The 16,246-nt window shown below is 34.5% G+C and overlaps 1 protein-coding gene across 1 annotated transcript; it reads right to left on the bottom strand.

The window, feature by feature from the left end:
* Positions 1-896: 896 nt before the first annotated feature.
* LOC130985942 (farnesyl pyrophosphate synthase) lies at positions 897-4,519 on the bottom strand. Its single transcript, XM_057909135.1, has 10 exons — positions 4,016-4,519; positions 2,996-3,020; positions 2,744-2,859; positions 2,555-2,641; positions 2,356-2,472; positions 2,188-2,276; positions 1,809-1,860; positions 1,583-1,723; positions 1,389-1,478; positions 897-1,305 (listed from the first exon to the last, which is right to left on the bottom strand). Exons 1-10 carry the CDS (start codon positions 4,145-4,147, stop codon positions 1,105-1,107), a joined length of 1,050 nt encoding a protein of 349 aa, XP_057765118.1. The 5' UTR covers positions 4,148-4,519; the 3' UTR covers positions 897-1,104.
* Positions 4,520-16,246: the final 11,727 nt, after the last annotated feature.

The raw sequence follows: 16,246 nt of genomic DNA, 5'->3' as shown, positions 1-16,246 counted from the left end.
AATAAATGAATTAGGATTCATTTTCCATGGAATCATTTTTTGGGAATAATAATCCCAATTCAGATTATTTTTCTGACAAACAAACATGCCCGTAGGAAAAGAACAAAAATCCAAATTTAATTAGTATTATAATCAAATATTTAAGAATTTGCCAAATATTAGCAAATTGTGCAGTCTTTATAGCTTTATTCCCCCAAATAGGTTAAAGAGAAAAGAACAAATTCTCCGAGAGACGAGAAATTTAGAGGGAAGAGTTTTCTGGGTGGAGAGGACATCAAGAGATGGGAAAGAATTTGACCTCAATGGTAACTCTTTTTTCTCGGCGACATATTGATTATCACCATATGTGTGCTCTCGAATGCTCTTCATCTCTGTTTCTTTTCCCATTCAAATTACCCATCACATTGTTCTCCATGATTATTTGTATCTCTCTTTGCGCCTCCCAAGTCCCATGGTGTGCTTCAACCGTAAAATCCAATTGCATAAAGGAAAATGGATAGCAGTTGGAGTTTCCATCAATTCTTCATTCGGCTGCCATTTTAATGTGTATTTTTGGTGATGTATTGTATTGATCGAGAAAGTGAGAACATATTTCAACGATCTCCTTTTTTCGATCCAATTTTTTTGAGAAATCATCATAACTTATGAGAGAGAACGAGTGGAAGAGGGGAGATAAAAGTGAAAGATTCATCAGAAAACTAACAATACACATTCTTTTAAATGCACTTAGATTTTGGGAAGAAAAACTGTAAAAGAATTGGCGCGAAAATATTGAATTTACCTACCTTTTCATATTATATATAGATTTATTTATTTAAACAAGTAGATATATCAATTGCATTAAGAGAACTCTAAGTGGGATTTCTATTTATTAGGTTTCCGTCCGCAAAAGAATATTTAGGAAAATCATCAGATTTATTATACTAGTACAATGCAGAAAAACGTTATTTCCCTTGTGAAAAAATGACACTGCTCCGCTTGAAAATACTAATAAAAACCACAAATAGTTATACAAACAGGATTAGCTACAAAGATGCATCAGGACAGGATATGAAGTGGGATTCTTTTGATTCTGCTTCATTCCTGTGGTGAGAGTTCATTTTCTTATTTCTGCCTCTTGTATATCTTGCCCAAGAAAGACTTGAGCACTGCTTGCACAGATTTGCTGGGATGAGCTTCAATCGAGCTATTTAGTTTCTCGTAGCTCTTGCTCTCAAACTCAGCAAACACACCTTGTAGATTAATCTCATTATAGAGGACTTTGATTTTTGCAACATCAGCTGGATCTTCCTTTCCATAGTGCTCCTGGTTACAAGCCCACTTGTTCATATACAAAAGCTTATAAATTAACAGAAAACGAAAAAACAATGTTAGCTTCTTATCCTTACGAAAAGAGTTTTCTTCTGTTCTTCGTTACAAAGCTCCAGGGCCTTTACAACCAGCCAAGAACATTTGAAATCTTCAATATCTGTTCCAATCTGATGAAGCGCACAGTGAATTAATACAACTGTGATTAACTAAGCCGTTCTTTGTTATTACAATATTGATTACAGAAACAGAGGAAGAGAGTGCAGGAAGTTACCTTCCCAATCTTTTCAGGCTCACCAAAGCAATCTAAATAGTCATCCTGTACTTGAAAGTATATTCCCATATTAATAAGCACATCCTTCACTGTTGGATGTTTCTCCAGGTCCTCACCCGCCATGAGCAACGCACAAGCAACCTGTTAAAAGTTTCAGATATCTTAGCTGAATCACTGAATTTTCTATACAAATCAAAATAAGTGGAATTAAGGATTTTCAACTCACTGGGAGGTAAAATGAGTAGTAGGCCGTCTTGTACTGAACAATGCGGCGATGACTGCATAATTAAGCCAGAAAAATATTAGGAAACAAAAAGGACTAGAAAACATAAGGCAGTCCCATATGTTGCATACAGCATATAATTGTTGCTATTAAAATAGGGATGTGAATGGATGAAAGAGTAGAGTACATCACAAAAGGCCTGAACTTGAAAACTGGAGCAATCGATACAGTAGAATGCTAATATGACAACTTGAAAATTAGGAGATTATTGCACATGGTGCAATAACTTGCCAAACGTATGATGACAATCAGCACTTGGTAACTTTGTCAATAAAACACATATTGTTGTATCGTGCCAGATTTTTTAGTATTCTGTACTCACAGAGGCAATGAGTATTTTGATAAATCTTTTTCTCCTTCAATAGTGGTAATTAAATCTATCATCTGTCCAGAAGCAGTTTGAAATTCCACCTGAGAACGTAAAGATGTAGAAATCAGCATTGTACAGAATAAACTAATCTCAGCAATTGACAGTAAATAGTCACATCACCTCATTGAACAAATCCAGCAGATCAACATAGTAAGGCTTTGTTCTGAAGTGCTTCTTAAGAATTCTGGGGATATGGTTCCGGAGAATGATTCCATCATTTATGGCAATCATACCAACCTATAATACAAGTTCATCCAAGTAATTAGAAACTTTTAAAAAGTAATGGCAGAAGATTGCAACTATTCAAACTTGCTCAAACCTTGGGGACTCTAAACCAGCATGGCTGACCACGTCGTGTGTGAGAATTATCCATAATATCATCAAGTACAAGAAAATATGCCTGGAGCTGCATTTCCATGTATATGCGTTATAGTTTTCATTCAGAACAATGTTCGAGGAGACAGCTGTGCAGCTTAGAACAAGATAGAAGCTATAAACTTGGACCTACCCATTCAACACACCAGCCAAGAGCACTAGCTAGAAACACTTCATCATCAGTTAGATCTTTTCCTCCTTTTAGTAACTTGTAGCTATCAATGACTGACAGGCCTCGGTTTAATTTCCCTGCATACCATAATTAATTCTTCAGCACATAATGCTTCTTTGTTAGCATGCTGTTTCAGTATTATAGGAGTACTATATACTTTAGAAATATCCTACTGGCCAGTGAATGCCTCATATAATGTAGTAAATGACATACCTCCAGGTACATTATAGTCCAGCATCTGTTATATATAAAAGAAAGCAAGATCAGGAACAATACACTTAGTCAATAAAGAAAATAGAAAGTTGGAACCATGCAAATGTTAGATAAAGTTAGAGATTCAAAAGATGTGACGAATAAAGCTCTAAGTGAAAATTCTGCTGCTTGGTGGAATCTTGAAGCAAGTGGGATGGAATAATTCTTACTTTACTCAGCTATTATAGTAGCTTATGATCATCCTCTGGCAGAATCAAGGATTCAATTTCACAATAGGGGAAATTTACTACTTTTACAATTCAATTCTCTCAAGAAGTGGTTGGTAGCTGCAACTTTTAATAGACAAAGCATGTTACAGAAAATATCAGCATCCAAGCAAAAAAAAGGATATATTATGCTCACTTTAGGACAGCAACTAAACATCTAATTTTCTTCAGAACCGTATTGCATGATTCCACACCAGAGAGATATTGAATTCAGGTACACAGTCAGCAGATCAGGATTCACAAAGTCAAATAGTAGTCAACTAAACAAGTCCTACCCCTATTTAATCTCGATCCAAGTAACGAGAAGAACCGAGTCATCAACAAACCCAAGATTGAGCATAGATATATCATTTGATTCGTCCTCAAAAAACAGAAAAAAGTAAAGCTCCATGGTGATAGGAAAATTCACCACTGCAAGCCACATTCCACTATCCAAAACCACATATATCCATATAAATGAACAGTACATATTAGATACCGCACATATGTATAGAAATTCCATAAATCAGTTAGTTTGGATACACGCTCGCCTCGCGATGTGAGGCGCCGCCTCGGACCGCCTCGGCGAGGCAGAGGCGCGCGTTCAGGGGGGAGGGGGGGGGGGGGGTAAACGCCGCCTGCCAAACGGGAACCTACCGCACCGCTTCAAGGCGGCGTTTAAGCGCCGTTTGTAATCGTTTCGTTCCAAGTAACGAGAAGAACCGAGTCATCAACAAAGAAAGAAGAAAAAGAAAGCGAAGAAAGCAAATCTTACACGCTCGACCCATTGACGAGAACCATCAGTCCACTCGAAAGCAGGGTCGTTCAAGAGCTCAGATTTAAGCACCGAATAAACCCCCAGAAACGTCGCCCTCAGATCCGCCGACTCTCCGTTCAGATTCGCCATGGCAAAAGAGCAGATTGAAATCAGATTAATGAAAGAAAAAAAAGAGAACTATTGATATCTGTGTGGAAGTGGAGGAGGGAGAAGTGGCTTTTTGTAGCTACGCTGCTGCCAATGGGTGGTGTTCACATTCCATTTGTTTATTTTGGAGGGCAAGGGCTGCTATTGGCGACGTCAAAATTTAGTTGCTTGATTCCCGAAAATGGGTCTGCTGTTGTCTTCCGGGGATGGGAGAGCTGACGGACTTGACGGAGGGTATTTTGGGGAATGAAAAATCCTCGTTATCATCGACGCCAATAGTAAGAAAACACGTGTCAGTGGGGACTGGGTTGGTGGCATGACCACTATATACGGAGATTCGCCGCTTTGTTTGATAATTGATAATCTCTATTGCCAACCTTTGTGGGCAATTTAATCCTCCCAGTAAATTATACCCCATTTTTATTCTAGTTATGAATTGTATGACAGTTAGATAAAAAAATACAATATACAATAAAAATACAATAAATATAAATTAATATAATAAAGAAAACCTTGATTTATTTTTTTTAAAAAAATTATAATAAAAATAGGATTTAGTTATTTTATTATATTCTCTACATTGTACTTATTATTTTTATTTTTTGTGCATTTTTTATTTTTAATTTATTTTTTAATAAAAATAAAAAAGTTACCAAAAAATTGCAAAAAAATAACTACAATGTAGAGAATATGATAAAATAACTAAATCTTATTTTTATTTTAAAAAATAAGTTAAATAAATTAAATTAATTTTTAATTAGGTAAATTATGGGTTGCCACAATGTGGTTGTTTAGCATTACACAAAAAAATAAGGGATCTGTGATTGGTCATATATAATAAAATTATAAATAAGTTGATAAAGTAAAGATAAAAAAAAAAAAAAAATTATGATGTTGTAGTGTCTAAAATAATATACACACTTCTGTGAGATGTCCTAAAATAGAAAGAAGTACGCTCTTATGAGACAGGGGAGTATTTAAATCAACTACAAATAATATTATATATATATATATATATATATATATATATATATTAATGACAAATGAGTTAGGAAAATAATCAAATTTTCAGGATACAGAGACAAAAAAATAGTTATAAAGATAAGAAATAATTATTTTTGAGTTTAAAGTAATTTATAACACCCCAAATATTTAGATTTATAATATAAGTTGAATTATTAGTATTTTACATACATTTATTTTATATAGTCTAATTTCTTTATATAGTCTGCCTTGATATTTTGATGATGATGATGATAATAATAGTAGAAGTAGTAGTGATTTTTTATAATAATAATAATAATAATAATAATAATAATAATAATAATAATAATAATAATAATAATAATAATAATAGAAGTATAGTAGTGATTTTTTAAAATAGATTTATGTGCTCCTTTATAGATTAAGATAAGATATATGTCATGGGATTTATTTGATAAGTGAGGAATTATACGCTTATTCATATTGTTATGTATGTTTTTACTCATGGGGCTTACGTCTCTACCTCATTGACTTAGGTTACGTCTACGTTTTGATCATGGGGCTTCCCATCGATTCATGTTATAAGTTTATGACTAAGTCATGAGGCTTATGTCTCTACCTCATTGACTTAGGTTACGTCTACGATTGGTCATGGGAATTACTCCATCGATTCAAGCTATATTTATGTTTCGTCAAGGGGCTTACGTCTCTACCCGGCCTTGGCGCATGTTTGCAGGTACTACATGTTATCATAACATGATTTAATTATATATGTGACATATATGGATATTTGTTATGTTCCTCACTGAGTATATTTTCAATATGCTCACCCCTTATCTTTTTAGTTTTGCAGTTCTAGAGTCGAGGTGACCATAGAAGTCGAGAATGACTAGAGATTAAGTACTTCCATAGAAATTTAAACTAAACTTGTTAAGTTTTAGTTTATCGTTCTTATTTTATGTTACTACTTTAGTTTTGGCAAGTTGATTTTTAATTAGTTTAAAACTTTTGATAGTCAAGAAATTTATTTTATCTATTATTTTTAAAATTTAAAATTGCAAAGCTTATGAAAATCGGGCTATTATAATTTTGCTCTTAATTATCGAATTTATGACTAAATTCGAGTTTAGGAGTTGATGGTCACGAAATTAAGGTTAGTTTTAAGGCAACTTATAATCAAGATTAATTCTGATTGTGATGTGAGGCAATTCGCGATCAAACCTAAATTTTTTTCAAAGCATTTTTAGAGCAATTCCCAATTAAAACTGTTATTGATTGTGAATGGTGGAAATAAAATAGGTAAGAGTGACTATCTTTTATGTTATAATGACTAATTTGTATCTTTATTGTCTTATTTTCGCTCAATGTATCAATTGCATCTTGTTTACTTGGTTGGATAAAAATGAATTGTTAGGAATTGTCTAGCAACATCGAATGTATACTTTTCTATTATGTTAATGACCTAATTCTTTTTGACACGATTATTAAAGAGAGTAAGATATAGTATAAAGTATGTAGTTCATATTTATTGTAATGAAAATTTATTACTCAAAGAAAATACAGATTAAATTAGGTGGAACGGTAAAAAAAAATTAAGCCAAACAAAATAGAACAGAGAGTATAATTTAACCAATCTGTCAATGAACAAATATCTCACAATCTCCTGCAACGATCGATGTCGTGTTGAAATTAAATTTGACTTTGCTTTACTTGGGAGTCATGGTGGTATTTAATTTCCTCTAATTAATCAGATTGAATTAATTTATGTACATTATAACGGTACAGTAAAACATTTAATATTTTAGTGAGAAGTAATATTAAAATGGGTTAATAGCCGGAAAATACACGAACTATTTTCAAATTTGCATATTGCACATCACCTTTAAAATTAGCTCCAGAATACATCACCTTTTAATTTTGTTGCAAATTGCACACGCGTTGACCATCACCTTGATCGGTGTTGACGTGGCACCGGAATTTTCAAACGTGGACTCACCGGAATTCAAAACGACGTCGTTTTGAGTGAGTATCAATTAAAAAAATGAAAAATCGTTTTGAGCCCTAATTCATCTTCTCCCTCACTCCAGCACCTCCTCCCTCACTCCAGCGCCGCCTCCTCGTCGCCGCCTCCCTCACTCCCCGGCGATATGGTTGTGGCATTAGGTCCGGGAAAGTTCTACGGCAGCAGCCTGCCGCGGCCGCGCTTCTACACCGACGTCAAATTCAACGAAGAGAGGGTGGATCCGCCGCCCTCCGTCACGGATCCGCTCATGGCGTGGGCGGAGGAGGTGCGGCTCGTACGAGATGAAGCGAGGGTGATTGTCGGTCGTCGATTTACGATGGAGGCTCCGTCCGGCCTAGGGAGAGCGAGGCTGGGATCTTTTTCTTCCCCTAAATCCCGATCTGGGCCTTCCAAATCAGAGAAGCAGACTGCCCTAAATTGAAGAAATCGGACTTGAGAAGACGAGTTGTCCATAGCTCTGGTCGCGGCTCGTACGAGATGAAGCGGGGACCGACGACAGTGCGTGGCTCCTGTGCAGCGGCGGTGCCCGGTTCTGTGCTTTCTCGGAGGCGTGAACGAGGACGCTTTGTCCAGATTCAGAGAGGATGACAGATCGATAAGACGAGGAGTAAGAGCGGTAAGACGAGTTTGAGTAGTGATGAAGTGGAGAGAAAGGGGGAAAAGAAGAAATTGGTGAAGGGAGGGAGGAAGATTGGGGCTGCGGTGGTGGTTGCCGCCTCCGGAATTAGAAGCTCGCCGCGGTTGTCGAAGATGCGTTGATTGAGTTTCAGGCGAAGGTGTTCGACGATTTGCGGTGGTTTCTAGAGTGGCTCGCCGGATTCTGGAATGGCTTGTGGTGGTGGAATGGCTCGCCGGATTCTAGAGTGGCTCGCCGGAAAAGTAAAGATTTTTTTTTTATTTTTTTTAATTCTTCAAATTATCAAAACGACGTCGTTTTGCTCACGTGGCTTGACAGCGTGTAAAAAAAGCCACGCGGTTGTCCATGTCATCGTCGGTCAAACTTAAGAGTTGCCGGAATTTTCGCCGTGTGCAATTTGCAACAAAATTAAAAGGTGATGTATTCTGAAGCTAATTTTAAAGGTGATGTGCAATATGCAAATTTGAAAATAGTTCGTGTATTTTCCGGCTATTAACCCTATTAAAATATACTTATGAATGCTCTTTTTGGGTAATCAAATCTGACCAGATTGAAGTAGGAAAGAGAGGATTTGAAATGTGAAACGAAGTCTGCCAGTCAAAAACGATGGGCTATAGTATAACTAGCAAGTGCTTTGAAAATCAATTTTGGTGTTCTTAACAGTGAACACATAAAAAGGCATTAACCATTAAGTCAACTTCCACTAACTCAAAATTAGTAAATTAGGGCCAATAGATAGAAAATTTGAGAGGGTCATGAGTAAAAATTTATAATTCAAAAAATTTGTAAAAATTAATAAATTATGTAATAACAAATGTAACACATTAATCCTCCATCAAATTTATATATATTTTTTACACATCATCCTTTCATAAAATTTCATCATATGAAAACTTATGTATAAAATAGTATTTTTATTATCTCAACAAAAAATCAACATTCATTTTTTTTTTTTTTGATCGGTCAATTGATAAGATTGATTAAAATTAAAATAATTTAAAATATATTATTAATTTTAATTGATTAAGATAAATTAATTGATATATATATATATATAAAAATATTTAATATGTTTTGATTATAAAAATAATATAAAATAATTATATTTTATAATTTAAAGTAATTATTCGTTTAATTTTTGACTGATAACACGCTAGTTTATGATGAAGAGGTGCTAAACGGCCTCACGCGTTTCAAAAAATTAGAGGGACGAAAAGGACAAGATGAGGATAACAAAATTAATCAAAATTAAGACCACCATAGTAGACCATTATAGATCAGGGATTTGATTTAAATGTGCATGATGGTAATCAAAGCATATTAATTGCATGATATAAAAATACGGCGCCGTCGTGTGCTTAAAAATAAGAGGAAGAATGTGTTTACTTTTATGGATAAATTTATTATGAGAAAAAAAGAGATAATAAAAAATTACTCCCTCCGTCCCATAAGCATAGGCTGATTGGAATTTTCACAAAGATTAAGAAAAGTCATTGAAAATGAAAATATATAAGTAAATTTCCTAGTATGCCCATATTTATTATTTAATGATGTATAAAATGGAAGTAAATTAAAGAATTAAATAGGGATATAATAGTAAATGAGTAAAAAAATATTACTTTTTATGGAAACAAGCCTATATAAATGGGACATTCAAAAAAAGAAAACAAACCTAAGCTTATGGGACGGAGGGAGTATATCTTTAAACGTATCATTTTTTTTTTATCGAGTGAAAATAAGGAAGAAAAAATGATAAATTTCTATTTTGTGTAAAATATGAAGAAAAAAAAGACATTTAAATGCATAAATTTTTCTTATCCCTCATTTCCCATGATAAATTTATCCATCAAAATAAATGAACAATTTCCGAAAAAATCGCTTTTTGGTACACTGTATTTTTATTAGGGTACATGTTTATTACATTTTAATTGGTCTTAAAAAAATGGAAAGAAATTGAAACCTATTTGATTTTAATAGGCAAATTGCATTTTTTGTACTCTTTTTTTTTAGGGATCATTTTCGGGTGATGAGATCCTATGTCTCATAATTTAGTGTGTATCATCGTGTTTCACTCTTAATCTATTACTACTTCCGTCTTATAATAAGTATCATAATTTGTTTCGGCACAAGAATTTAGGTGTATGAATAATAAGTAAAAAAATAAAAAGTGGCGGAGTCCACTTTGCATACTTTGCATTACATTTAAGTTAATTTTTAAAGATTATAAATGAAAAAAAAAATTATCATTCAACTATAATAAAATTTGTAATATTATTATATTCAAAGTAAACATTTACAAATTAGAATCTTTAAATTATAAAATTTAATATGTAAATCCAAATAAAATATAATGTTTGAATTTGATTTTAAAAATATAGAGAAGTATGATTAGGGATGGTAACGGGCCGAATCTCATCAATATCAGATCCAGATCCGCCCCAGATCCGACGGATCTGAAAATTTTAGATCCAGATCCGTCAGATCTGCGGGTCCACGGGTCTAGATCCATGGATCTAACACAATTTACAGGTCGAATCTAACATAATCTGTTGAATATAACAGAACCAACTTCATGAGCAATTCACTCAAAACCAACTTATTTTCGCTAGCATAATCTGTCGAATATAACAAATAAGTTTTGAATCTAATAAATGGCTTATCTAACAAATGGTTGAATGTAACAAATCTAACAAATTACATAATTGAAGTCATAAATGGCTGAATCTGTCAAATCTAGCAAAATGGCCAAATTTCGAACAAATTTCTGATCTTAGATTCAAATCTAACAAAATGACTGAATCTGTCAAAATGGCTGGACTCGCGGCAAGCGGTGGAGGTTCTGGACTCACGATGGTGCAGCCTTTGGACTCGCGAATAGTGGTGCCGATTTGGCGCGCGAACCTTTGGCGGCGATTCGGCGAGCTGTGCCGCTGAACTGTTATGGCGGCGAACGGTGGAAATGCTCAGGGCCTTCAGGCGGCCAACTGGAGGGAGGGAGATGGGCTGAGGTGGCGGGCAGGCGAACTGGAGAACTGGAAAGGCGAACTGTTGTCCTCCCATTCGCCGGCGGACTGGAGAGGCGGTGGCGAGAACTGGAGAGAAAGTGGCGGCGGGAACTGGAGAGGAGGATGGCTGGATGGGCTGTGGGCGGCGGGCAAGACTGGAGAGGGAGTGAGGGAACACGAGAAGGGAAGTCAGATATGTTGGAGAAATAATTTAGCTAGGGTTTGTAAATTAATTTTAATTTGTGTATTATTGTAAATTTTTAATATATTTAATAGTATTAATAAAATAAATATAAAAAATAAATAATATATATTAAATAAAACAGATCCACGGGTCGGATCCGGATCTCAAATTTCAAGATCCAGATCCAGATCCGTTTTTAAAATTGAGATCCAGATCCGGATCCAGATCTGCGGGTCCAAAAATATGATCTGGACCGGATCCAGGATCCATTGCCATCCCTAAGTATGATTAGACTGCCTCCATCCACCAATTCGTGTCCTAGGGGAAGGAGGCACGCACGAGTTTATGAAAAAATGTATTGTTTATTGTTGCGTGGAGAAATGGGGCACGACTTAAAAAAAATGATTTATTTGTTAAGGAAATAGCTACTAAAAATGAGTAGGACACGAATGGGTGAACAGACTAAAATGACAAATTAGGACACGAATTGGTGGACGGAATGAGTATAATTTAAATTTGAATTTGAAAAAAAAAATGTTCAAAATCATAGGAACTGTTGATTTTGGGAGTAAAATCGTAGTGTTTTTTTGTATAAAATCGTCGCTTTGGGTTCGCCCGTTAACCGTTGATTCATGGGCCGTTGGATGCTTAAACTTTAATAACTTTGTCCTATTCATGGTTCCGATTCCGCTTCGACCTGAAACCGTAGTCAACAGATCAAATACTATTGATCGACGAGTCAAATAATTTGGACAATAATATTATCACATCAACGATGGACACATTAGTTAGTGATTATATGATTTTTTTTTTTATGAATAAACAATTAAGTAAGTAAAATTAAATATCACGACATGGTGAATTTACGGTTCCAATTCTACTTCAACCCAAAACAGTCAACGGTTCAAATACTACTAACCAATGAGTCAATTAATTTACATTTGACTTTATATATTAATGGGCAAAGGTGCAGATTAGCCCCTGAACTAGACCCCCTTAGAGCGTTTACCCCCCCAAATTCGGTCAAGGCGCATTGACCTCCCTGAACTCCCGAAACAAGGGTGCAAATAAACCCCTCCGTTAAACGGCGCCTAAACGCCGTTTTCTTAAAAAAAAAACTTTTATTTCTAGTGGGCCCTACTCCTCTCTCTCTACAATGGATTCCCTCTTCTCCACCGCCATCGTCATCAATCTACCGCCAGAAATTGAAGAACAAAACTTCTCTTCTGCCTTGAATAGACTTGAAGGCTGAAGCCGTGCCCTAGGCCCCTACCCCGCTGCGGCGCTGCGGTACCCGTCTCTCGGCCCTCACTCCGGCTTCCACCCTCCTGCACGTCGACCGCACCTGCACGGCGACACCCATCGTCGACTCGTCCTTCCTCCAGCCACCTGTAAGTCTGCGAAATTTTTGACATTTAATTGTTGTTTTAATATCAACTGTGCTCTCTCTGCTCACGAGTGACAATACGTCTGTCTCTAGTTGACTTCGTGTAGGCGTCCGGCGAATCCGGCGGCCTGAATCTGACCCAGGCAGTACGACTCTGGCGGCCTGAAGGTAAGTTGTTTTTTTTTTTTTCCTTCCAGTTCCAGACTTTGTTGCCTTGTCTCTTTCGAATGTTTTGGACTTTGGGGTATTTTTGAATTGTGAAATTGTCAACTGAATATTCTTGGATTCAACTAGACTTTTGGGCATCAACTAGACGAAGATTCTTGGATTCTTAGTAACACATCTATTGTATAGAAACGAAATTTGATGGTTTTTTGATGGATAAATAATGTATATGATCTGGATGAGAAAAAATAAATTGAAAGTGCATAAAGAAAGTGGAGCAGAGTGTTTTGGAATTGGAGAAACGAAAGAAATTTTTATTTTTTAATAATGAGTGAAATGCAATCAACTGAATATCTCATTGAAATGCAATCAACTGAAATCTTGCCGTTGCCATTGCGTCGAACTTGTTCCGTTAATTTTCTGGTGGTGGTAGATTGAAGAAAACGTGAATTTATTGTAGAGAGAGAGAGGAGTGGGGCCCACTAGAAATATTTAAAAAAAAAAAAGAAAACGGCGTTTAGGCGCTGTTTAACGGAGGGGTTTATTTGCACCCTTGTTTCGGGAGTTCAGGGAGGTCAACGCGGCAACGCCCCTTGACCGAGTTTGGGGGGTAAACGCTCTAGGGGGGTCTAGTTCAATGGCTAATTTGCACCTTAACCATATATTAATTACTTTACCGCTAAACTAACACATGTATTTATTTAGTTATTACTAGCAAAAAAAAAAAAACAGGTATTTATTAGTGATTTGATTGATTGGTAATACAACGGTTGTACGATGATGATTTGTTTTCGGTAGTCGGTACTATATGATTCAAAATCCAAAACGAGTTAATATAATCGCCTATGTTTTTTTTTTTTTTTTTTGAAATGATAATTGCCTATGTTTATTAACTATGTCTCCAACTAATCGAAAAGGTCTTTGCCCCTTGCCCATCAACCAAACTAGTACGCACGCCCGTGTGATGCACGGTGAATGTTGAAATTAAATAATATTTTAAATAAATAAATATTAATATAAAAATAAAATCAAAATATAAATAAATGTAATTATTTTAAAAAAAAATCCACACGGATTACCCAATAAAGAACTTATATAAAAATATAGGAGTATAAAATTTCAACTTTTGTATTTTCAATAGTTGAAAAATTGTTTAATTGTTTTTAATTGATAAATGGTTATAAATAAATATATAAATTCATCAAAAATAAAAGATATTCTAAAATACATAAAATCATCTATTTGCATATAATTTATACATATTTTTTGAATGGGCATTCAAATTATATTTATTCGATCATTTTATTTAACTATAAATTTTAAAATAAAGTTTTTTTAAATATAGAAGAGGTGACCAACCTATAAATAAAAGCTTTAATCTTCACCTCCCACCTTTTCACAACTAAAACAAATAAAATCAAAATCCTAAAATATTTCTAATAAATATTTTTTTTAAATACATAATAAATATTTTAATATTGTGGATTAATTGAATTCTTTAGACAAATTTCTATATGAAAGTCAACTTAATGACAGTTCACCAATTTAATTATTATAAAACCTGTAACTTTATAAAATATAAATTATTACTAACCTTATTGTAATAATGTCATTGTTATGATTTTAATCGGTAGCCATACTAAAATCAACAATTTTGGACGCATAATTAAATTAAGCAAAAATAACTGTAAAATATATTATTGTTAAAGTTTATAACTAAGTAGTCCAAAATTATTTTTAAAAAATAAAAAATAAATGCAAATAACATAAAAAAGGAAAATAGTTAAGTGGAATGCGTCTATTGTCCCAAACGTAAAATTCGTTGTGCTATGAAATCATTATTAATATTTGTATTAATTCATAGAATAAACATATGATTCAAATGAAATAAAACGCATGACTAAAACCGGGGACGGATCTAAAGGCCAGGCCGTCGCCCGGTCAATTTTTTTTTTGTTACCTATAAATATATGATTTTAAATTTTTTTTATCTATATATGTTAATCTCGCCCGGTCATAATTATGTCATTTCAAATAATTATTCAAGATTCAACTCGTTTTCTTTATTAAAACTTTATTAGAATCATTCGGTGAAATCTCGCCCGGTCATTATTAAATTTCTAGATACGTCCCTGACTAAAACAATAATATATTAAATTAATAGCTAATAAATGTATAAGCCCACATTTAACAAAATTATAATAGCCCTGAATGTATATTCAAAGCCAAGAAATACAACAATTAATTTGAAGCCCAAATTAATTATATCTAAAAATCATAAAGTGCAAACAATAAAAGCAAAAATCCCTAATCTAAAAGTGAAATGTGTTGCTCTGCTTTTTCTTTACGCCTTTCTCGGAATCGCCGACCCGCTATTCTTCTTCTTCACGCTCACTTCTCTGAACCGCCGCACCAAGCTTCTTCTCTTTACAGATTTTTTTTTCCTAAGGCTTCTTCTTCATCTTCGAAATTTATCTTTTATTCAATATTTATCTGAAATACAAAAAGGTTTGGGACTCAAATGTACTATTTTAGAAATTGAAAAAGATGTGCGTTTGGAACAGTAGAAACGTAAAATTGCAAATCTATTGTTGAAACCTGACAAAAAATGCAAAATGCCATGCGATTTGGAGTATCATTGGAGCCAATTTCTCATTGCATTTTGCGTTTTGTAGCGCCGTTTGAGTTGGTCTTATGGAGTTGCTATGTTAGGCAAAATGCATTTTTGCAGTAAGCTGCAAAATAATACTCCATCCGTCCACCAAAAAAACTCTCAATTGGGGTTCGGCACGGAGACTAAGAAAGCTAAAAAAGGTGGTGTAAAAGATTAAAAGGGTAGTGTTTATGTATTGTGATTACTTTTATTAATCTTTCACTAGCTATTTGATAATAATAATAATAATAACAACAATAACAATAACAATAACAATAACAACAACAACAACAACAATAATAAGAATAATAATAAGAAAAATATAATAAGGATAATAAAAATAATAATAATAACAATAATAATAATAATAACAACAACAATAATAATAATAAAATAAATAATAACAATAATAAGAATAATAATAAGAAAAATATAATAAGGATAATAATAATAATAATAATAATAACAATAACAAGGATAATAATATAATAAGGATAATAATAATAATAACAATAACAATAATAATAATAATAACAACAACAATAATAATAATAATAATAATAATAACGAACCCTAGCCGCCATCTTTTGATTCTTGCCGCCGGACGATGGCTGCTCTTTCGCCGTCCGGTCCTCGGGGAAAGGGGGGACTGAATCTTCTCTCTATCTCTACAAATTTCCATCATTCACTACGTTCTACTCCTCCATATCGTAACCCTAACTCACCTTCGAGTGATGGTGCTGGACGACCGATATTGGAGGACAACAGCAACCGAATTCTGGCCATAGGGGGCCGCCCGCTCTCCGACCCACGTTCCCATGCAGCGAATCCAGCAAATCGCTGTAGCACAGCGGTGAACCTTGAGCAACCGCCACAAGGTATTAGAGGAAATACTGGGGTCCCAACAGGGATCTCTTTCTCCGCAGCAGAGAAGTCTTATGCAGATGCTGCCCTCCACAGAACGGGCAAACGACCACATCTTCCGGCGCACAAATTTAATGCCTTACGACCTACGAAGGAAGGTAATCAGTTTTCCTTGAAAA

This window comes from Salvia miltiorrhiza, chromosome 5, assembly GCF_028751815.1.
Source record: "Salvia miltiorrhiza cultivar Shanhuang (shh) chromosome 5, IMPLAD_Smil_shh, whole genome shotgun sequence".
NCBI lineage: Eukaryota > Viridiplantae > Streptophyta > Magnoliopsida > Lamiales > Lamiaceae > Salvia > Salvia miltiorrhiza.
This window is presented reverse-complemented; position numbering and strand designations above follow the sequence as displayed.